Source organism: Procambarus clarkii, chromosome 79 (genome assembly GCF_040958095.1).
Source record: "Procambarus clarkii isolate CNS0578487 chromosome 79, FALCON_Pclarkii_2.0, whole genome shotgun sequence".
NCBI classification, from domain to species: Eukaryota; Metazoa; Arthropoda; class Malacostraca; order Decapoda; family Cambaridae; genus Procambarus; species Procambarus clarkii.
In genome coordinates, this window is record NC_091228.1 from 19876662 (window position 1) to 19901311 (window position 24650).

A 24650-nucleotide genomic window follows, 5' to 3' on the forward strand; every position below is an offset into this window, starting at 1 on the left:
ATGTTATATATATATATATATATATATATATATATATATATATATATATATATATTATATATATATATATATATATATATATATATATATATATATATATATATATATATATATATATATATATATATATATATATATATACATACACGTACATATTCAATCACCTACACAAATTCACACAAAAATAATATTTTGTATCACAAGTGAACAAGAGGCTCATAACAGTCACTATACGAGGCTCTTTATATCTATGGTGAGTCACACAGTTACAGTCATGTGCTCCATACCCACCCAACTGGGCGGCAGCTTTACAGTCACGTGCACCACACCCACCCAACTGGGCGGCAGCTTTACAGTCATGTGCTCCACACCCATCCAACTGGTCGGCAGCTTTACAGTCATGTGCTCCACACCCACCCAACTGATCGGCAGCTTTACAGTCATGTGCTCCACACCCACCCAACTGGGCGGCAGCTTTACAGTCATGTGCTCCACACCCACCCAACTGGGCGGCAGCTTTATAGTCATGTGCTCCACACCCACCCAACTGGGCGGCAGCTTTACAGTCAAGTGCTCTACACCCACCCAACTGGACGGCAGCTTTACAGTCAAGTGCTCTACACCCACCCAACTGGGCGGCAGCTTTATAGTCAAGTGCTCTACACCCACCCAACTGGGCGGCAACTTTACAGTCATGTGCAGGCTGCACCTACAGTAAGCAATCTTTGGAGACTTCGCTAGGATTTCTGGCAGCACATCATTATGAATGAAGTACTTAAACATTTCTTGGACACCATTGATGGTGTTATATCTGAATTCCGGGATTTTTTTCACATTCCATTATTTCATGACGCAAAGTTAGCAAATAATTCTGCTGACAGAGTTTACATTTAGTCAAATGTACAGATGTTACAAACTCCAGGAGGTACTTCCTCATTACAGAGGAGGTACAGAGGCGTTCAATACCAATTGTTGTTATATAAATATATATATATATATATATATATATATATATATATATATATATATATATATATATATATATATATATATATATATATATATATATATATATATATATATATATATTTATATATATATATATTTTTAACTTATAAAGATAATTTTTAACTTTAAATATAATTGTGTATAGTTAGGCCTAGACTAAGTTTGGTTAGTTTAATTGTTTAGATTCAGTGCCCAATTAATAGTATATTTCGTGAGCGAAGCATTTACACACGTGGGATTCGAACAGATAACGTAATGAATCCCGTGATGAATCACGTGATGAGTCCCATGATGAATCACGTGATGAGTCTTGTGATAATTCACGTGATGAGTCCTGTGATAAATCATGTGATGATTCCTGTGATGAATCCCGTGATGAGTCTCATGATGAATCACGTGATGAGTCTTGTGTTGAATCCCGTGATGATTCATGTGATGAGTCACGTGATGAGTCTCGTGATGAATCACATTATGAGTCTTATGATGAATCATGTGATGAATCCCGTGATGAATCACGTGATGAGTCCCGTAATAAATCACGTGATGATTCTCGTGATGAATCATGTGATGAGTTCCGGGGTGAATCCCGTGATGAGTCTTATGATGAATTACGTGATGAGTCTTGTGATGAATCACGTGATGAATCATGTGATGAGTCCTGTGATTACTCACGTGAGGAGTCCCGTGATGAGTCTTGTGATGAACCCCATGATGAGTCACGTGATAAATCATGTGAAGATCCTTGTGATGAATCCCGTGATGAATCACGTGATGAGTCCCGTGATAAATCACGTGATGAGTCTTGTGATGAATCTCGTGATGAATCATGTAATGTGTCCCGTGATAAATCACGTGATGAGTCTTGGGATGAATCCCATGATGAGTCTCATGATAAATCACGTGATGAGCCTTGTGATGAATCCTGTGATAAATCCCGTGATGAATCACGTGATGAGTCCAGTGATAATTCACGTGATGAGTCTTGTGATGAATCATGTGATGAGTCCAGTGATAAATCACGTGATGAGTCTTGTGATGAATCACGTGATGAGTCCAGTGATAAATCACGTGATGATTCCCGTGATGAATCACGTGATGAGTCTTGTGATGAATCATGTGATGAGTCTTGTGATGAACCATGTGATGAGTCGGTGCTGGAGAAGAGTTGGAGGTTGGTGGGTGGTGGTGCGGGAAGGTGTTCATCTCCAGACTCGTGTACCAGCTGGGTGAAGACACACGTGGGCCATTGTTTACCGGCACGGACCCCCAGGAGCCGTCCACCCACAAACAATGGCCAATTGCTCGTTAGTTCAGCCGCGAAACATCTTGTTTATGAATGACAATGTTTTACATGCGTCCCGCAACTGATGTAACTCACAAGTTTTCTCCAACATTATATTATTTTGTCTATGGTCACATTGCACCTTTATAAATAGTTGACTCGCTGGAACTACAAATAGTTACCGACAAAACTTAAACAACTAAACTACAGATATATATCGTATGACGATATATATACATATAATGTATACATATATATATCAAGTAACAATTTATACTTGAGGAAAAATTGAACTAGGAAACACAGTGGATTAATACTGACTAAGAACATGTGGCTCAGTGGTAGCGCCCTGGACAGGAAGGTTCGACTCTTTACAGACTGCCCACAACAGTTACTTAACTCCTAAATACCTATTTAATACTACATGAACAGGTGCCCAACCATTTCTGATCCGTCTGGGGATCGAACCACAGATTCCCTGATACTGAGTCGAGGACGAAACCACTACGCTAAAGGAACGGCCACACTAGGCCTGCTGACAACAGTTCTTAGTTAAATGGATATTGGAGTTCAGTTCCTGAACTATGTTCCTCTATCATGGGGAAACAATATAGGAGCTCCGCCTACCACTGTCACTGACAGGACAGGTACAAGGGGAGAACAATATAGGAGCTCCTACTATTTGTCATAATTACACAAATTTTCCAAATGTTTCTTCAAAATCAAATAAGGTGAATAATGTAAATTAGTAACGTTAAGGGTGTTTGAAGGAGAGTTTACTGACCCGTGAGTGAGAGCAGCGGTGAGAGCGAGGACACAGAGGAGGCGGGGACAGTGGTAGGGCGCCATGGCAACAGGCAACGAGACGTCCAGGCTGGCTGGCAGCCGGTGAGACTGTGGGAGCTGCCTCTTCTCCCTCACCTTGTCTGGAGGAAACGAGTTCCCCCTCCCCCCACGTCCCCTGGCTTCCCCATCACCCCCCCCCCCTTCGTCTCTCCCACAGGCACCCCGCCCTGTCCCTTCCTCAGGTACCCCTCCCCGTCCCTCCCTCAGGCACCCCCTCCCCTCCGGACAACATAACCCTATCCAATTAAAGAATCTAGAATAATCCTCAGTACCACTAAACACCTTAAAGAAAACTAACATGCAACAGCTAAGAGCAGTGCGGTATAAGGCACTAAGGAGAGCAGCAAAACACCGTCCACCATATGATCAGACAGTCCAGGAACTCCATGAACTCCTGAACATACAGCCAGTAAACATCAGACTACAGCACCAAGACATCCAGGTGTGGAACACCATCCTAATGTTAGAGGACCCATTGTTAGAAAGATTACTCCAAGATGAGACGCCCCACTCCCACAGCTGGTGTCCCAAGATGAAACGCCCCACTCCCACAGCTGGTGGCCCAAGATTAGACGCCTCACTCCCACAGCTGATGGCCCAAGATGAGACACTCCACTCCCACAGCTGGTGGCCCAAGATGAGACACCGCGCTCCCACAGTTGGTGGCCCAAGATGAACCGCCCAATTCCAACAGCTGGTGGCCCAAGAGGAGACGCCCCACTCCCACAGCTGGTGGACCAAGATGAGACGCCCCGCTCCCACAGCTGATGGCCCAAGATGAAACGCCCTGCTCCCACAGCTGGTGGCCCAAGATGAGACGCCCCACTCCCAAAGCTGGTGGCCCAAGATGAGTAGCCCCACTCCCACAGCTGGTGGCCCAAGATGAGAAGCCCCACTCCTACAGCTGGTGGCCCAAGATGAGACGCCCCGCTCCCACAGCTGGTGGCCCAAGATGAGACGCCCCACTCCCAAAGCTGGTGGCCCAAGATGAGAAGCCCCACTCCCACAGCTGGTGGCCCAAGATGAGACGCCCCACTCCCAAAGATGGTGGCCCATGATGAAATGCCCCAATCCCACAGCTGGTGGCCCAAGATGAGACGTCCCGCTCCCACAGCTGGTGGCCCAAGATGAGACGCCCTGCTCCCACAGCTGGTGGCCCAAGATGAAACTCACCACTCTAACAGCTGATGGCCCAAGATGAGACGCCCCACTCCCACAGCTGGTGGCCCAAGATGAGACGCCCCACTCACACAACTGGTGGGCCAAAATGAGACTCCCCGCTCCCACAGCTGGTGGCCCAAGATGAGACGCCTCACTCCCACAGCTTGTGGCCCAAAATGACACGCCCCGCTCCCACAGCTGGTAGCCCAAGATGAGACGCCCCACTCCCACAGCTGGTGGCCCCAAATGAGCCGCCCTAGTCCGACAGCTGGTAGCCCAAGATGAGACGCCCCGCTCCGACAGCTGGTAGCCCAAGATGAGACGCACCACTCCCACAGCTGGTGGCCCAAGATGAGACGCCTAACTCCCACAACTGGTGTCCCAAGATGAGACGCCCCGCTTCCACAGCTGGTAGCCCAAGATGGGACGCCCTACTCCCACAGCTGGTGGCCCAAGATGAGACGCCCGACTCCCACAGCTGGTGGCCCAAGATGAGATGCCCCACTCCCACAGCTGGTGGCCCAAGATGAGACGTCCCGCTCCCACAGCTGGTGGCCCAAGATGAGACGCCCTGCTCCCACAGCTGGTGGCCCAAGATAAAACGCAACACTCTAACAGCTGATGGCCCAAGATGAGACGCCCCACTCCCACAGCTGGTGGCCCTAGATGAAACGCACCACTCTAACAGCTGATGGCCCAAGATGAGACGCCCCACTCCCACAGCTGGTGGCCCAAGATGAGACGCCCCACTCACACAACTGCTGGGCCAAAATGAGACTCCCCGCTCCCACAGCTGGTGGCCCAAGATGAGACGCCTCACTCCCACAGCTTGTGGCCCAAAATGACATGCCCCGCTCCCACAGCTGGTAGCCCAAGATGAGACGCCCCACTCCCACAGCTGGTGTCCCCAAATGAGCCGCCCTAGTCCCACAGCTGGTAGCCCAAGATGAGACGCCCCGCTCCCACAGCTGGTAGCCCAAGATGAGACGCACCACTCCCACAGCTGGTGGCCCAAGATGAGACGCCTAACTCCCACAACTGGTGGCCCAAGATGATACGCCCCGCTTCCACAGCTGGTAGCCCAAGATGGGACGCCCTGCTCCCACAGCTGGTGGCCCAAGATGAGACGCCCCACTCCCACAGCTGGTGGCCCAAGATGAGATGCCCCACTCCCACAGCTGGTGGCCCAAGATGAGACGCCCAGCTCCCACAGCTGGTGGCCCAAGATGAGACGCCCTACTCCCACAGCTGGTGGCCCAAGAGCCCCAATATTCTAGATGAAGAGTGTTGTTTTGGTGGACTCTTCAGAGGTAGCATAGCGTTTCACCTATATTTTTATGATATCTTCAACAAAACTGATATGATATCTTTTATGCAGGTACTTGATGCCAGACGTCTGCAGCAGCTGATGGAGGCATTTGAGCGGAATTCTGTGTTGCGTTTCACTTACGAGATGGAGAAGGATGGGAAGCTGCCCTTTCTAGATGTTACAGTCATGGAAAGAAGCGGAGGTTTCCACACTGCAGTCTACACTAAGGAAACAAACATACGAATGTGCCTCAATGCCAACAGTGACTGCCCAGACAGGTACAAGAGGAGTGTTGTTAACGCTTATGTCGACCTTGCTCTCAGCCACAGCTCAGGATGGAAGCAAGTCGATGAAGAACTCTGTAGGGTAAGGCAGGTCCTAGTCAACAACGCCTTCTCCAATGGTTTCGTTGAAGACATCATAAGAAGGAAGGTGAAATGCCATGCAACCTCTGAAGAGACAACTAACACAACACCTGTACCCCCTATTAGACTATTTTACAGGAACTTCATTTTCACAGCTCATAAAACAGAGGAAAGGGTCCTGAAAGATGTTGTTAATAGGAACGTTATCCCAACAGAAAAAAATCAGAAGATACAATTGACGATTTACTAAAAAAACAAAAAAACGGCCAACCTACTCATGAGAAACTCTCCAGACACAAAGCAGAACGCTTTAAAGGATACCAACGTCGTCTATGCCTTCAAATGCCCACTTGGGGACTGTAAGCCTCAAAGAACTCAATATATAAGCAAGACAACAACATCTCTTACCAGGCGATTAACGACGCATAAGCAACAGGGCTCCATTAAGGAACATATAATCTCTTCCCACAACCAGACCGTCACCAGAGAAGTTTTAACAAACAACACAGAAATCATCGATAGATACAGCGATTGGAGGCGGCTTGACATCTGCGAGGCACTACACATCAAGAAGTCAACACCAGCAATCAACAGCGAATTAATGCACAACAATAGTCTACCAACTTCAAGACTCCGCACCAATATAGAAGCATCAAGAAATATGGGACAATAGGCCCTTTGCATTTACTTCCATTCTTCCCCTTTAACTTTACCGAATATTACGCAATATTTCGTGTTCTAGTGTTGAAAGTTTGTTTTCACCTCATCTAAAACTGTTGTAACATATCACCTCACCCAAATGCAGGTATATAAAATGAAAAGCCTTTTGAATTATAGCATAGTACGATATCTGTTTAGTGTTTGCAGGTTATAGTTGTATGTGTGTAAACTAAAGTCTTTGAAAATGTAAAAGTTATTACGAAACACGTTCAAGTGTCGCGTCAGACTAGAAATAAAAGTGAATTTTGGAGAAAAGATTTTTCAATTACCATCGACAGTGAAAAGAAACATAAGAAATATTGAGAAAAATCGTGTTAGAATTATTAATCTTACTTTTTCGGTCATATTTAATAATATATGTCTACCGGAAAGACTGCAACCAAAATATATATATATATATATATATATATATATATATATATATATATATATATATATATATATATATATATATATATATATATAAATATATATATATATATATATATATATATATATATATATATATATATATATATATATATATATATATATATATATATATATATATATATATATATATATATATATATTGTGACGATAATCTCCTTCAAGAGATTGAGCCTGCTCTTCCCTCCAAAATACGTCGATATATACATCTATATAAAACAAGTATGGAAGAAATATCCAACAACTACACCACTCCAAGGTTTGCCAGAGCGCAAAACGTATGCAGCCAGGAACACCTGCTCCACCTCAAACCGCCAAACTACCTGTCTGTCGCTTGCTCGTCGCTGATTGGCTGCGGGTCCAGTTGCACCTGCCTTCCACCCACCATACTACCTGATGTCTGGGGCCACACGACCTACCGCTCTCAGAATATCCAGTGCTTTCATCAGGTTAACACGTCTCCTTGGTAGACTAAGCTGTGGCTTACGTGTACTAAGAGAGGTGATAGCTTAAAGCCAATATTCCTGCACCTCTTATTTGATTGTTTGTTATACACTTGTTAGTACTCACTTGTCTTAACGTAACTTTTCATTTTGTCATTTGATTATTCTTATTATTTTGATTGATTGATTTTATTATATGAATTTGTATGTCCATTTTATTCATGTTTTGCTTTTTCTAACGTAATTAAAATTGCATTGTTAAAATTTACTTGTGTTTTGTGTGTCTTCTCATTACCTTACCACAGATGAAGTTCCAGATTTTCTATTTTTTTGTTTCTATGTGACGAGGCCATACCCCTAGCTTTTGAACAGCCGAACACCAACGCATTACCGTCACAATATATATATATATATATATATATATATATATATATATATATATATATATATATATATATATATATATATATATATATATATATAATATTAATGAAATAACTAGTCCTAAACAGAACAACTTGTGTGGAAGCATCGGAGTATACATGTACACACACACACACACACACATATATATATATATATATATATATATATATATATATATATATATATATATATATATATATATGTTTCATTGAATATGACCGCATATTCTGTATTTATTATTTTCTGGTTTAGGGCTTCTATCCCTCTAACTATTTTCTTAGCATCAGGGCTTAATTGAAATAGGAGTTCTCCAAAACTCATTTTCGTACTTTTAAGATGAAGAAAAGAAGTGATTTACTATAGAGTGTATTACACTTATTTATATAATTTGCACAACGTTTCGAACCTCCATGGTTCATTCTCAAGTGAACAGATCTTACAAAACATAGAGGCTGCAGAAGGCTTATTGGCCCATACGAGGCAGCTCCTATCTAAACACAAAGATTAATCCAGTGTAATTGGCCAATTATGTTGGACATTGTCTTCTGTGTTGGCATCGATATGTTCTTGTCTTGTCCTTACTCTCATGGTGGGTAGAGTAAATAGTTCCGTGATTTGGGTGTTCATGGTAGGTCGCTCTATTCTTATGTGAATTGCCTCAAGAATTTGTAATCTTCTTGCATCTTGGGTTTTGTCTATTATGCAGGTATTCTTGTTCAACATTTCTCTTCTTAGAGTAATGTCATGGGCTTGTCTCATGTGATTCCTAGGGGCACCGGATTGAAGATGGCATGTCAAACGCCTCGTCAGCTTGGTCGACGTCATACCTATGTACTTACATTGAAGGTTACATCCTTCGTGGGGGCAAGTGTACATGTATACAACGCTTGACTGCTGTAGAGGGTTCTCCGTCGGCTTCGGGCTGTTTTTGATAAGGAGTTCGGAAGTCTTCTTGGTTTTGTAGAATATTATCAGGTTTATGTTTTGGTTAGGAGTAGTGCTTTTTACTCCTTTACGGATTATTTCTTTCATTATTCTTTCCTCTTTTATATGTTCACTGTGCATGGTTGATTTGTAATATAATTTTATTGGAGGTGTTGTGGTTTCTGTTCTAGGTTCTGGATTATACCAACGGTCCAAGTGTCTTCTTATAGCAGCGTTTATTTCCGCGTTGCTATATCCGTTGTTCACCAATACCTGAGTTACTCTTTCAAACTCTCTACTCACGTTGCTCCATTCAGAGCAGTGGGTAAGCGCTCGACGAATATAAGCATTGAGAACACTGACTTTGTATCTTTGGGGGCACTCAATTCTACCGTTCAGGCATAATCCTATGTTGGTGGGCTTGGTATATACGTTGGTGCTTAAAGAGGTTCCTGTTTTTGTTATTAGTACATCCAGGAATGGCAGACTGTTTTTTTCACTATTCTCGTGTGTAAATCGGAGTACTGACTCTCTCTCTAGGTGTCTTTTTAGGTCAATTAGTTCATCTGAGTCTTTTACTATTACGAATATGTCATCTACATAACGGCAGTATACAGTTGGTTTTTGTCTGCTACTGAAGACCCTATCTTCGATGGTTCCCATATAAAAATTAGCAAATAAAACTCCTAGGGGGGAGCCCATTGCTACTCCGTCTATTTGTAAATACATGTCTCCTTGTGGACTGATGAAAGGGGCTTCCTTTGTGAGGGAGAGAACCCTGTGAGCGGTGTGAGAGAGAACTGTGAGCAGTGAGAGAGAACTGTGTGAGCAGTGAGGGAGAGTACCGTGTGAGCAGTGAGAGACAGAACTGTGAGCAGTGAGAAAGAGAGAACCGTGTGAGCAGTGAGAGAGAGAACTATGTGAGCAGTGAGAGAGAGAACTGTGTGAGCAGTGAGAGAGAGGACCGTGTGAGCAGTGATAGAGAGAACTGTGTGAGCAGTGAGTGCCAGAACCGTGTGAGCAGTGAGAAAGAGAACTATGTGAGCAGTGAATAGGAGAACTGTGTAAGCAGTGAGAGAGAGAACCGTGTGAGCAGTGAGAGAGAGAGAACCGTGTGAGCAGTGAGAGAGAGAACCGTGTGAGCAGTGAGGGAGAGAACTGTGTGAGCATTGAGAGAGGGATCTGTGTGAGCAATGAAAGAGAACTGTGTAAGCAGTGAGGGAGAGAACTGTGTGAGCAGTGAGAGAGAACTGTGTGAGCAGTGAGGGGAGAGAACTGCGTGAGCAGTGAGGGGAGAGAACTGTGTGAGCAGTGAGGGAGAACTGTGTGAGCAGTGAGGGAGAGAACTGTGTGAACAGTGAGGGAGAGAATTGTGAGCAATGAGAGAGAACTGTGTGAGCAGTGACAGAGAACTGTGTGAGCAGTGAGAGAGAACTGTGTGAGCAGTGAGGGAGAACTGTGTGAGCAGTGAGGGAGAGAACTGTGTGAACAGTGAGGGAGATAATTGTGAGCAATGAGAGAGAACTGTGTGAGCAGTGACAGAGAACTGTGTGAGCAGTGAGAGAGAACTGTGTGAACAGTGAGGGAGAGAATTGTGAGCAGTGAGGTAGAGAACTGTGTGAGCAGTGAGGGAGAGAACTGTGTGAGCAGTGAGGGAGAGAACCGTGTGAACCGTGAGTGAGTGAACCGTGTGAGCAGTGAGAGAGAATTGTGTGAGCAGTGAGAGAGAAAACTGTGAGCAGTGAGAGAGAGAACTGTGTGAGAAGTGAGAGAGAGAACTGTGAGCAGTGAGAGAGAACTGTGTGAGCAGTGAGAGAGAGAACCGTGTGAGCAGTGAGAAAGGGAACTATGTGAGCAGTGAGAGAGAGAACTGTGTGAGCAGTGAGAGAACCGTGTGAGCAGTGAGAGAGAGAACTGTGTGAGCAGTGAGAGAGAGAAGCGTGTGTGCAGTGAGAGAGAGAACTGTGTGAGCAGTGAGAGAGAGAACCCTGTGAGCAGTGAGAGAGAGAACCGTGTGAGCAGTAAGGGAGACAACTGTGTGAGCAGTGAGGAGAGAGAACTGAGTGAGCAGTGAGGAAGGGAACTGTGTGAGCAATGAGAGAGAACTGTGTGAGCAGTGAGAGAAAGAACTGTGTGAGCAGTGAGAGAGAACTGTGTTTGCAGTGAGGGGAGAGAACTGTGTGAGCAGTGAGAGAGAACTGTGTGAGCAGTGACAGAGAACTGTGTGAGCAGTGAGAGAGAACTGTGTGAGCAGTGAGAGAGAGAAAACTGTGTGAGCAGTGAGGGAGAGAGCTGTGTGAGCAGTGAGAACTGTGTGAGCAGTGAGAGAGAACTGTGTGAGCAGTGAGCGAAAGAACTGTGTGAGGAGTGAGGGAGACAACTATGTAAGCAGTGAGAGAGAACTGTGTGAGCAGTGAGAGAGCGAGAACTGTGTGAGCAGTGAAAGACAACTGTGTGAACAGTGAGAGAGAACTGCGTGAGCAATGAGAGAGAACTGTGTGAGCAGTGAGAGAGAGAAAACTGTGTGAGCAGTGAGGGAGAGAGCTGTGTCAGCAGTGAGGGAGAGAACTGTGTGAGCAGTGAGGGAGAGAACTGTGTGAGCAATGAGAGAGAACTGTGTGAGCAGCGAGAGAGAGAACTGTGTGAGCAATAGGAGAGAGAGACCCGTGTGAGCAATGAGAGAGAGAAAACTGTGTGAGCAATGAGTGTGAGAAACGAGTGAGCAATGAGAGAGAGAACCGTGTGAGCAATTAGAGAACCCTGTGAGTAATAAGAGATAGAACCGTGTAAGCAATGAGAGAGAGAACCGTGTGAGCAATGAGAGAGAGAACCGTGTGAGCAATGAGAGAAAGAACCGTGTGAGCAATGAGAGAGAGAACCGTGTGAGCACTGAGAGAGAGAACTGTGTGAGCAGTGAGAGAGAACTGTGTGAGCAGTGAGGGAGAGAACTGTGTGAGCAGTGAGGGAGAGAACCGTGTGAGCGGTGTGAGAGAGAACTGTGAGCAGTGAGAGAGAACTGTGTGAGCAGTGAGGGAGAGAACCGTGTGAGCAGTGAGAGACAGAACTGTGAGCAGTGAGAGAGAGAGAACCGTGTGAGCAGTGAGAGAGAGAACTATGTGAGCAGTGAGAGAGAGAACTGTGTGACCAGTGAGAGAGAGAACCGTGTGAGCAGTGATAGAGAGAACTGTATGAGCAGTGAGTGCCAGAACCGTGTGAGCAGTGAGAGAGAGAACTATGTGAGCAGTGAATAGGAGAACTGTGTGAGCAGTGAGAGAGAGAACCGTGTGAGCAGTGAGAGAGAGAACCGCATGAGCAGTGAGGGAGAGAACTGTGTGCGCAGTGAGAGAGGGAACTGTGTGACCAATGAGAGAGAACTGTGTGAGCAGTGAGGGAGAGAATTGTGTGAGCAGTGAGAGAGAACTTTGTGAGCAGTGAGGGGAGAGAACTGCGTGAGCAGTGAGGGGAGAGAACTGTGTGAGCAGTGAGGGAGAACTGTGTGAGCAGTGAGGAAGAGAACTGTGTGAACAGTGAGGGAGAGAATTGTGAGCAGTGAGGGAGAGAACTGTGTGAGCAGTGAGGAAGAGAACCGTGTGAACAGTGAGAGAGAGAACCGTGTGAGCAGTGAGAGAGAACTGTGTGAGCAGTGAGAGAGAAAACTGTGAGCAGTGAGAGAGAGAACTGTGTGAGGAGTGAGAGAGAGAACTGTGAGCAGTGAGAGAGAACTGTGTGAGCAGTGAGAGAGAGAACCGTGAGAGCAGTGAGAGAGGGAACTATGTGAGCAGTGAGAAAGAGAACTGTGTGAGCAGTGAGAGAACCGTGTGAGCAGTGAGAGAGAGAACTGTGTGAGCAGTGAGAGAGAGAACCGTGTGTGCAGTGAGAGAGAGATCTGTGTGAGCAGTGAGAGAGAGAACCCTGTGAGCAGTGAGAGAGAACCGTGTGATCAGTGAGGGAGACAACTGTGTGAGCAGTGAGGAGAGAGAACTGAGTGAGCAGTGAGGAAAAGAACTGTGTGAGCAATGAGAGAGAACTGTGTGAGCAGTGAGAGAGAGAACTGTGTGAGCAGGGAGATAGAACTGTGTGGGCAGTGAGGGGAGAGATCTGTGTGAGCAGTGAGAGGAGAGAACTGTGTGAACAGTGAGGGAGGACTGTGTGAACAGTGAGGGAGAGAATTGTGTGAGCAGTGAGAGAGAGAACTGTGTGAGCAGTGGAAGAGAACTGTGTGAGCAGTGAGGGAGAGAACTGTGTGAGCAGTGAGAGAGAGAAAACTGTGTGAGCAGTGAGGGAAAGAACTGTGTGAGCAGTGAGAGAGAGAAAACTGAGTGAGCAGTGAGGGAGAGAGCTGTGTGAGCAGTGAGGGAGAGAACTGTGTGAGCAGTGAGGGAGAGAACTGTGTGAGCAATGAGAGAGAACTGTGTGAGCAGTGAGAGAGAGAACTGTGTGAGCAATGAGAGAGAGACCCGTGTGAGCAATGAGAGACAGAAAACTGCGTGAGCAATGAGAGAGAGAAACGTGTGAGCAATGAGAGAGAGAACCGTGTGAGCATTGAGAGAGAGAAAACTGTGTGAGCAATGAGAGAGAGGACCGTGTGAGAGCAAAGAGAGAGAGAACCATGTGAGCAATGAGTGAGAGAACCGTGTGAGCAATGAGAGAGAGAACAATGTGAGCAATGAGAGAGAGATCCGTTTGAGAAACGAGAGAGAGAAAACTGTGTGAGCAGTGAGGGAGAGATTTGTGTGAACAGTGAGAGAGAAGTGTGTAAGCAGTGAGAGAGAACTGTGTAAGCAGTGAGGGAGAGAACAGTTTGAGCAGTAAGGGAGAGAAGCGTGTGAGCAGTGAGAGAGAGAACTGTGTGAGCAGTGAGAGAGAGAGAGAAAACTGTGTGAGCAGTGAGAACGGTGTGAGCAGTGAGCGAGAGAACTGTGTGAGCAGTTAGGGAGAGAACTGTGTAAGCAGTGAGAGGAAACTGTGTGAGCAGTGAGAGAGAGAACTGTGTGAGCAGTGATAGACAACTGTGTGAGCAGTGAGAAAGAACTGTGTGAGCAGTGAGAGAGAACTGTGTGAGCAGTGAGAGAGAAAACTGTGTGATAAGTGAGGGAGAGAACTGTGAGAGCAGTGAGAGAGAAGTGTGTGAGCAGTGAGAGAGTGAACTATGTGAGCAGTGAGAGAGAAAACTGTGTGAGCAGTGAAAGAGAGAACTATTTGACAAATAGGAGAGAGAGAGAAGTATGTGAGCAGTGAGAGAGAAGTATGTGAGCAGTGAGAGAGAGAACTGTGTGAGCAGTGAGAGAGAGAACTGTGTGAGCAGTAGGTGAGAACTGTGTGAGCAGTGAGGGAGAGAACTGTGTGAGTAGTGAGAGAGAACTGTGTGAGCAGTGACGAGGGAACTGTGTGAGCAGTGAGAGAACAATGTGAGCAGTGAGGGAGAGAACTGTGTGAGCAGTGAGAGAGAGAAAACTGAGTGAGCAGTGAGGGAGAGAACTGTGTGAGCAGTGAGGGAGAGAACTGTGTGAGCAGTGAGAGAGAGTACTGTGTGAGCAATGAGAGAGAGACCCGTGTGAGCAATGAGAGACAGAAAACTGTGTGAGCAATGAGAGAGAGAAACGTGTGAGCAATGAGAGAGAGAAAACCGTGTGAGCAATTAGAGAACCCTGTGAACAATGAGAGAGAGAACCGTGTGAGCAATGAGAGAGAGAAAACTGTGTGAGCAATGAGAGAGAGAACCGTGTGAGCAATGAGAGAGAGATCCGTGTGAGCAATGAGAGAGAGAAAACTGTGTGAGCAGTGAGGGAGAGAACTGTGTGAGCAGTGAGAGAGAACTGTGTGAGCAGTGAAAGAAAACTGTGTGAGCAGTGAGAGAGAGAAAACTGTGTGAGCAGTGAGAAATGTGTGAGCAGTGAGCGAGAGAACTGTGTGATCAGTGAGGGAGAGAACTAAGTAAGCAGTGAGAGAGAAGTGTGTGAGCAGTGAGAGAGAACAGTGTAAGCAGTGAGGGAGAGAACAGTTTGAGCAGTGAGGGAGAGAAGCGTATGAACAGTGAGAGAGAGAACCGTGTGAGCAGTGAGAGAGAGAAAGAAAACTGTGTGAGCAGTGAGAACGGTGTGAGCAGTGAGCGAGAGAACTGTGTGAGCAGTGAGGGAGAGAACTGTGTAAGCAGTGAGAGAGAACTGTGTCAGCAGTGAGAGAGAGAACTGTGTGAGCAGTGATAGACAACTGTGTGAGCAGTGAGAGAGAACTGTGTGAGCAGTGAGAGAGAACTGTGTGAGCAGTGAGAGAGAAAACTGTGTGATAAGTGAGGGAGAGAACTGTGAGAGCAGTGAGAGAGAAGTGTGTGAGCAGTGAGAGAGTGAACTATGTGAGCAGTGAGAGAGAAAACTGTGTGAGCAGTGAAAGAGAGAACTATTTGACAAATAGGAGAGAGAGAGAAGTATGTGAGCAGTGAGAGAGAAGTATGTGAGCAGTGAGAGAGAGAACTGTGTGAGCAATGAGAGAGAGAACTGTGTGAGCAGTAGGTGAGAACTGTGTGAGCAGTGAGGGAGAGAACTGTGTGAGTAGTGAGAGAGAACTGTGTGAGCAGTGACGAGGGAACTGTGTGAGCAGTGAGAGAACAATGTGAGCAGTGAGGGAGAGAACTGTGTGAGCAGTGAGAGAGAGAAAACTGAGTGAGCAGTGAGGGAGAGAACTGTGTGAGCAGTGAGGGAGAGAACTGTGTGAGCAGTGAGAGAGAGTACTGTGTGAGCAATGAGAGAGAGACCCGTGTGAGCAATGAGAGACAGAAAACTGTGTGAGCAATGAGAGAGAGAAACGTGTGAGCAATGAGAGAGAGAAAACCGTGTGAGCAATTAGAGAACCCTGTGAACAATGAGAGAGAGAACCGTGTGAGCAATGAGAGAGAGAAAACTGTGTGAGCAATGAGAGAGAGAACCGTGTGAGCAATGAGAGAGAGATCCGTGTGAGCAATGAGAGAGAGAAAACTGTGTGAGCAGTGAGGGAGAGAACTGTGTGAGCAGTGAGAGAGAACTGTGTGAGCAGTGAAAGAAAACTGTGTGAGCAGTGAGAGAGAGAAAACTGTGTGAGCAGTGAGAAATGTGTGAGCAGTGAGCGAGAGAACTGTGTGATCAGTGAGGGAGAGAACTAAGTAAGCAGTGAGAGAGAAGTGTGTGAGCAGTGAGAGAGAACAGTGTAAGCAGTGAGGGAGAGAACAGTTTGAGCAGTGAGGGAGAGAAGCGTATGAGCAGTGAGAGAGAGAACCGTGTGAGCAGTGAGAGAGAGAAAGAAAACTGTGTGAGCAGTGAGAACGGTGTGAGCAGTGAGCGAGAGAACTGTGTGAGCAGTGAGGGAGAGAACTGTGTAAGCAGTGAGAGAGAACTGTGTCAGCAGTGAGAGAGAGAACTGTGTCAGCAGTGATAGACAACTGTGTGAGCAGTGAGAGAGAACTGTGTGAGCAGTGAGAGAGAACTGTGTGAGCAGTGAGAGAGAAAACTGTGTGATAAGTGAGGGAGAGAACTGTGAGAGCAGTGAGAGAGAAGTGTGTGAGCAGTGATAGAACTGTGTGAGCAGTGAGAGAGTGAACTGTGTGAGCTGTGAGAGAGAAAACTGTGTGAGCAGTGAAAGAGAGAACTATTTGACAAATAGGAGAGAGAGAGAAGTATGTGAGCAGTGAGAGAGAAGTATGTGAGCAGTGAGAGAGAGAACTGTGTGAGCAGTGAGAGAGAGAACTGTGTGAGCAGTAGGTGAGAGCTGTGTGAGCAGTGAGGGAGAGAACTGTGTGAGTAGTGAGAGATAACTGTGTGAGCAGTGAGAGAACAATGTGAGCAGTGAGGGAGAGAACTGTGTGAGCAGTGAGAGAGAGAAAACTGAGTGAGCAGTGAGGGAGAGAGCTGTGTGAGCAGTGAGGGAGAAAACTGTGTGAGCAGTGAGGGAGAGAACTGTGTGAGCAATGAGAGAGAACTGTGTGAGCAGTGAGAGAGAGAACTGTGTGAGCAATGAGAGAGAGACCCGTGTGAGCAATGAGAAACAGAAAACTGTGTGAGCAATGAGAGACAGAAACGTGTGAGCAATGAGAGAGAGAACCGTGTGAGCAATTAGAGAGAGAAAACCGTGTGAGCAATTAGAGAACCCTGTGAGCAATGAGAGAGAGAACCGTGTGAGCAATGAGAGAGAGAAAACTGTGTGAGCAATGAGAGAGAGAACCGTGTGAGCAATGAGAGAGAGATCCGAGTGAGCAATGAGAGAGAGAAAACTGTGTGAGCAGTGAGGGAAAGAACTGTGTGAGTAGTGAGAGAGAACTGTGTGAGCAGTGAGAGAGAACTGTGTGAGCAGTGAGAAATGTGTGAGCAGTGAGAGAGAACTGTGTGAGCAGTGAGCGAGAGAACTGTGTGAGCAGTGAGGGAGAGAACTGAGTAAGCAGTGAGAGAGAACTGTGTGAGCAGTGAGAGAGAGAAATGTGTGAGCAGTGAAAGACAACTGTGTGAGCAGTGAGAGAGAACTGTGTGAGCAGTGAGAGAGTGAACTGTGTGAGCAGTGAGAGAGAAAACTGTGTGAGCAGTGAGAGAGAGAACTATTTGACAAATAAGAGAGAGAGAGAAGTATGTGAGCAGTGAGAGAGAAGTATGTGAGCAGTGAGAGAGAAGTATGTTAGCAGTGAGAGAGAAGTATGTGAGCAGTGAGAGAGAGAACTGTGTGAGGAGTGAGGGACATCTGTGAGAGGAGTGAGGGACATCTGTGAGAGAGGTGACAAGTGAGAGACAAATGTAAAAGATGAGGGAAATCAATTCTCTTATTCACAAATATATTTATTCATTGATTCTCGAAATCAATGACTACGTCAAATAGATATTGAATCATTTCTTCGCAATTGCATCTAAACTTTACCCTTTGTGTTCTTTAATTGATCTTAACTTTGAATGAAAAAAAGTGCGTTGTCGACACCATCCCTCGTGCAGTCTTAACATATGGGTATTCAAGTCTTTTGTACAGATGTGTGAGAATGAGAGATGTTTGGGAGTTATAAGTCATTTAATGCTGAAGTTCCCTTTTGTTTTGGCAGCCTGTGGAGCCACCCCAACCCACACAACGGGACGTGCCTATCCGGAAGACTGACGAGCCCAGCAAGGTGTAACTAGCAGTCTATCCAATGAACTTTCATCTCGTCCTAAGGGACTATACCAGCTTCTGCTAGATATTTTCACAGCTTCCGAAGCTTTACGTCAACGGCAGATTCACGGGCTAGCCTGGATCACAGTTCCTTGAACACACAACTCATGTACCAAGTAACTAATTTCGACATTACAGTATTTAAATTGCTTGCAAACAAGCCATTCTTTGTTCCTAACTCGTTAATAATATCCAGTTATCCCTACTGATTTATTGTTTTATTCTCTCCTGTAAACCTGCTACACCATTATACACATCATTCATTCATATCTTGTAATTCCTTACATCCAAATTTAAATTTCTGGCAAAGATTGAGTGGCCAGTGTTATGAACTCATGTAGCCTCATATATAGGAAAGTCTACCAGTGAATAATTCCTGTGTATTTATTTAGACTAAATTTAATCTCTGATATTTATTTATTCTTTCTAAGCAGACTGTATATTTTATTAGTAATCTTCACTGATAAACTTTCACTTCATACAATTTAAGGATTTATAATTTCAACCACACGAAAATTAATCAATGAGTTATTATTATTAGTTGGATTAATTATTGTAAAATCATATTATTTAAATCTACCAACGTTATGGGTATTATTTAAAACATATCACAGCTTAGCTGTCATAGTAGAAGTTCTGAGTATCCAAGCCGGACTCTATTCAGTCACGTGGATCATGGCGTCGTTAAGATACAGGGGCCAGATTCACGAAGCAGTTACGTTCGTACTTATGAGCGTTTTCCTTCTTAGCATCTTCCTTGCGGCTACGTTGGTATTCAGGCTGGCATTTAAGTATGAAAATCTTCGTAAGTACACACCGTCGCGCTAAGGACACTATACCACACGTAGCTTTACGTAAACTAGATATAACTCAATTGTTCTTTACTATACAACATGGAGGATCAATTTTATTATAAATAAACATTTTAACTGGAGAGTCTCATCCAGAAGGAGTCCTTATTGTTAGCTATATAAGCATTCTCAACTTGAAACTTGTAGTAAATATGTCTTTTATGATAGTAGAATTAGTTTTATAATAGCAATATATTATACCAGTAGTAATTAAAGTAAATAAACACTGATGAACATGAAATGTGAGAGGTGATGATCCCGTGCTGTTGCAAGCATTTACCACCACCAAATGCCCCTGTTCACCTAGTAATAAGTATAGCTATCGGTGTACTTTAGCTATACATACCAATTATTAATTGATTTTGTTTGGTTTAATTTTTAAATTAAATCTGGGTGAGACATAAAAGAAAAATTATGCTGCACACATGATGTTAGGTAAGGGTAAGAATTTCAAAAACTTTTGTCATTGAATACCTAGGCATATAATTATGACTACATATATGGACTATTATGGCTTGTTAAAAAAAAAGAGAGGGGAGGGGGGAAAGCAGGGGTCCAAGACCTCTTCCTGTTACACAATTTGGCTGTGTGTAACAATAAGTAATTATCGAAAGAAGGCACCAAGCCGGGAAGGCTATGTAGCAGCATTGTGTGTAACAATAAACCTAATTTTTTTTCTAGCAGATAATGCACCTGTGAGTAAAACAAATCCTGTCAGCTGGTAAAATATTGATCCAGTTATTAACATAAAAGATATAATGCGACAAATTTTTAGGGTTTTTTAAACTATCATTTCTGCTGCATATCCAAAGAAGTGAAAAATTGAGACATACTACACAATTTAATGATTCAAAAGAAATACAGTATTAATAACATTGTCGTCGTCTTTTCATCTTCTAGTGTGTGGTTTGGTCAACATTACTAACATTACATATCAATATGGGATCTTAATGATCCATGGTTAACATTTATGATTTAATAAGGATAATACTGGTAATAATAAATATTAGCCCCCACTAGCAAAATCTGGGTACAGCACAAGAATATCTTCCAATAATCTTGAGTGTATGAAGTAATTATAGAGCTCAAAGTACCTCATGCCATTTGGACTGAAGTCACTGATAACAGGGTAATCACAAATATAGTGTTGGAGAGTATGTCCACTTAAGTAGGACAGAAAACAGATGTTTTTTCACCCAGAGGTTTATAAACCCATGGAACTGCCTACCCGCTGAGGCCATAAATGCCAAAATCCAGCTAGAAAATGGCATTAAAACAATTGACGAGACCTTTAACAAGCCGCCTCGTCGAGGCGGCACAATATCTCTTAGAATTACGTAGGTAAAAATATATATACCATATTTGTTTACTGCAATAACGGTGCTGGCTGTATAAGTTGAAAAAACTTAGTTTTACTTAAAAATATACAAATTTTATAAGAAAATTTGACGTAAATAGGTGGCAAGTGAACACGGATAAGTTCCGATATGTCAGCGTCGTGATTGGCTACGGCTGTAAGATGAAAAATGCTACCTTCTCTCTGATTGGCCAAACGAAAAACCCTAGTGAGCTCTAACGAGACTTAAGTGAAATTGCTAAAATCTTCGTAAGCACATCTTTCTGAACTGGACGTAGGAACGTTCTTAGGCAATACTTAGGAACCTTCATAGCACACTTACCTACGAAGACATACATGGAGCTTCGTGAATCTAGGTCCAGGTCCGGACAAGAATCAGTCATGTGGTTTCGTTTCACCAGATAATATTCCACATTAGTAACTTCCAAAGTCTCACTTTACCTGCTAACGCGTAACACCGTAAAATCTACTACAATAATGTATTCAGTTTCTATGACTTATTCAAATAATATAACTTTTGGGATGATATTAAATTTGGTCACCCTTTGGTGTTATTAGGCATCCATTATAACTGCTATAGTACGTAAATAAATGAAAGAACTCTAAGCAGGCGATGAGTCACAATAACGTGGCTGAAGTATGTTGACCAGACCACACACTAGAAGTTGAAGGGACGACGACGTTTCGGTCCGTCCTGGACCATTCTCAAGTCGATTGTGAAAAAAAGAACTCTAACACAACAACATTGAACAGAAAATGACTTCCCAGGAACCGATGGTGTCAATCTGAGCTGCTCAGCTCCACGAGAATAACTTGTAGATCACAATACTCGGGATGACAGCTGACACATTAACACAGTTCCATTTTCAATATGGCTTCTCCCCCTCCCTCCTCGGGCATCACCTCATGAGAGAAACGACTATTGGAAAAGTGGGAGGACGAATAGTAGTGTGTCTCGGAGAGTGACGACGAAAAGGGGTGACCTGAAGCCTGTTGGGTGGTCGTTTCGTGATGGTCCACTGTGTTAGGGCCAAGAAGAGGCCTCTGAGTATCCTTCAAGATGATCGTTTGGGCAGGTGAACATCTGGTACCTGTGCACTGACCCCCTCCCCCCGCTCCCACACTCAAGTCAACACATAAAAAAGTCGACAGTGACAGTCAAAATTAACTTGTATGGGCCACTTGGAAGAGCGCCTTTTTTCACGTCGACCAGCAAGCGTCATCACGTCATTATTTTGCGGTAAGAGCCTTTTAAATTACCATAGGTTGTCTAATGCAGAAATATCAAGTTCCCAGTGATTGTGTGTGAAGTTTTGAAGTGTAAATTAAAAATGTTTGCATAAATAAGGAGATTATATAAGGAGTTTAAAATGAAATGACATGATGAAGGCGGGAGCGACACATGCTTGTGCAGCGGTAGTCGGTGACTGACTGATGGGGGTTTGCAGGCACGTGAAGATTTCTGATGCAGACCGACTGGTGATGTTCGGGTTATACGAAGAGTTTTATTTAACAACTGTATAGTGGTTTTTGAAATTATATAATTTTGTTGCGATAAAATTACAGGTTCATAAATGGTGGACGCAGTTCGTTCATGGTAGAGGCAGCATCGTATATGTGGGAGCCGCAAGAGGACTGTACTTACTCGAGGCCAAACTGATAGATAGTTCTGGTGCTGATTCGCAGGAAGATTAATCACTAAAGAGGAGACCTGTTGGCTAACAAGAGGAATAAATACATGTGGTATGCCTGACGCAGTGAAAAGTGAGAGTATTGATTTATTATGATTATTAATTTATATGTGTGGAAGCCAAGCTCAGATTACGAAATTACGAATTGCTAAGAAAGGGCGAGCAGCTGCCTATTGAAGAACATTATGTTAAGTTAAATTCCCCTGCAGTTTTCAAAATGCGATTCCTCCTAGAAATATGACTCCTGAACGTTATTTACGGGGAGAATTAAGGGTAATTGCACGAATTTAGAATTTTAAATTACTACTTTTTATACCAAAAATATGCAAATTAGTGAAAACGGAGAATGGTCAGAATTTCTCCAAATCCTCTTGCAGTTTTAAAAATACGATGAATAATATGACGCTTCAGCGTTATTTCTGCCCGGAATTCAGGGTGATTGCACGTATTTGGAGTTTTAAATTACGACTTTTTAATCCGAAAATATGCAAATTAGAGAAAACAGTGATTGGTCAGATTTTGCATAAGTCCCCCTCCAGTTTTCAAAATACGATGCCTATAGGAAATATGACTCCTGAGAATTATTATTTTTTTTTTAATTCACGGTGATTGCACGTTCTGCGTTCCAAGGACCCTAGAGCAGTCAAGCAGGATATTGAAGACAGGGGCGAGGATGCAGAAATCTTGAACTATGAACTGGAGACAAATCGAAGAGGGGGGAGAAAATTCGGTGGCCCAACCACAGTGGGTAAGAATTGCAGCTGGCGCTGTGGTTTGGTGGTAGAGTGGAGTTTCTCATGGTTGCTCACTGATGTGTCTTGCAGGAGGCAGGGCTTCTCGTCGCGGCGTTCTTTATAGTATTTCGTCGGTGTTCTTCTGTTTACTTGATTTTCTCAGGTGTAGATCGTCGGTGTTCTTCTTCCCAGGCTTCCTGGCCTGTCTGTTGGTCTTGCTACGCGTTGACATGGTGAGGCTATCGTTGGAGGTAGTGTCCAGCAGGAAATCTTCGGTTGTGTTGGGGTGCTTCCGTGGAGGTAATGGTGTTCCAACCGAGACGTCCTCATCCGATGAGTCGGCTGACTCAGAAGCAGAGGCGGTGGATCTTGAGGGATGAGTTCTTGCTTGTTGAGGCTTGATGGGACCTGCAGCTGATGTAGAACATTCAGAGGGTTCACACATGAGAGGTGGAACTGTGGCAGTTGTCGATGGAGGAGGCGTCGGCGTCTGGGTGGCTAGTGATAATGTTGCTGGAGGAGCCGGCGTTGCAGCTGTTGATAGTAGATCCGTCAGCAAGGCGGCGTTCACGGTGATGTCCGAGACCGGATCCGGATCTTGAGAACTAGTGGTTGAAGTGGTGTTGGTGTAAACTTCATCAGGAACGTTGAAAGCTGGGAGACCATTTGCTTTGTAGAGAATATTTAGAATTCTAACATATACTTGGGGGTTATTGCCAGCTATCATACTGGCCGCTGATGTCAACGCTTGAACTGTGCTGTATAGTGATTGGTCGGGGTGGGCTGGAGGTGGCAGTGGCTGGCTCGATGTGTGGCTGGTTGGTTGGGAGCTGGGCTCCCACTGGCTAGTAGAAATAGCAGTAGCAGTGGGTCGTTCTCCCGGAAGCTCCGGGAAAATGGTGGCTTGGACGTTGAAATTTGAAGTTGAGGTGGTCGCTGATTGGTTGGTTGCATCAGAGGTACTAGCTCCGGCAGAAGATGTGGTTTTCTCCATGTTCTTGATGACTTCTTGTCTATGAGGACAACGAATAAAGATTGCAGGATGATCGCCGCATAGTGTTTCTGACGTGCAGATAGAATAATGGTGATCAGCTGAGAAGAGGCTACACTTCTGAATACGCTGATTACACATGCTGGTGGAGTGGGTGTACTCGTAGCACCGGAGGTACTGGTTAACGATGTGAAAACGTTCCATCTTCACACGGAATTGAGGAATGTGGATACCGAAGCTGTAAACACCATTTCTGATAGCCAGAGTAGCCGAATCTACGGTCTGGAAGGTCAGCTTCAAGGAGTGATATCTGTTGATGAAGTTAGCTTCCTGGAGCCATAAGCCCGGGTTGGATTCATTGAAGTCGTTCATGAATGCACTTTTATCTCCTAGATCTTGTTCTGCGATCCACTGGCTGAGATCATGAACAATGACAAAGCGTGCAGCAAGGTACTGACGTGGGAAGTTGAGACGAAGGTGATGTCTGAGAAAAGTGGGGCTGTAGAACAGAACTTTGTCGAGGTCCTCCTCACTATAGAAGAAGAAGAGGATGTCAGTGCCTTCCTGTCTGATGTCGATGGGTGTCACTTCTGTAACTTCTTTAAATACCTTCAGAAGAGATGTATTAGAGAACGGGTGCTCGTCAAGGGGGCGTTCCCCGGACCTTGTAGCGTTTGTGGCGCAAGGTAAACTTCCTGGTGGACGATGGGTCTCCCCTCAAAGACTACACGTCACAGGAGATGGCCTACAGTCTCTACTCGGCATTAAACACCAAGTTGAGAGGGGGGGGGTCGGACCGTCTTGAGTGACGCAAGTCTTGATGCCAATTATTTACCCATCTGGCAGTGTTAGGTGCGAGAGTTAGAGCTGGAGCAACGAGAACACGTCCGGCTGTGACGGTTGCAAGTTGCTGATCATGATTGCACGTATTTAGAGTTTTAAATTTCGACATGTTATACC

The 24650-nt window shown here is 44.6% G+C and overlaps 1 protein-coding gene and 1 long non-coding RNA gene across 3 annotated transcripts in view; one reads left to right on the forward strand and one right to left on the reverse strand.

Moving 5' to 3' along the window:
- The window catches only part of LOC123751953 (alpha-2-macroglobulin-like), a 193965-nt gene extending 190783 nt beyond the window's left edge, over positions 1–3182 (reverse strand). For both annotated transcript variants that reach the window (XM_069314573.1, XM_069314572.1), the window contains exon 1: positions 3075–3182. In XM_069314573.1, the coding sequence (XP_069170674.1) occupies positions 3075–3139 (65 nt within the window). In that variant the 5' untranslated portion in view covers positions 3140–3182. The remainder of the gene's footprint in view (positions 1–3074) is intronic.
- Positions 1–18275, forward strand: part of LOC138357599 (uncharacterized) — a 61161-nt gene extending 42886 nt beyond the window's left edge. The window contains exon 2 of the long non-coding RNA XR_011225075.1: positions 17960–18275. This is a non-coding gene — a long non-coding RNA (uncharacterized lncRNA). The remainder of the gene's footprint in view (positions 1–17959) is intronic.
- Positions 18276–24650: the final 6375 nt, after the last annotated feature.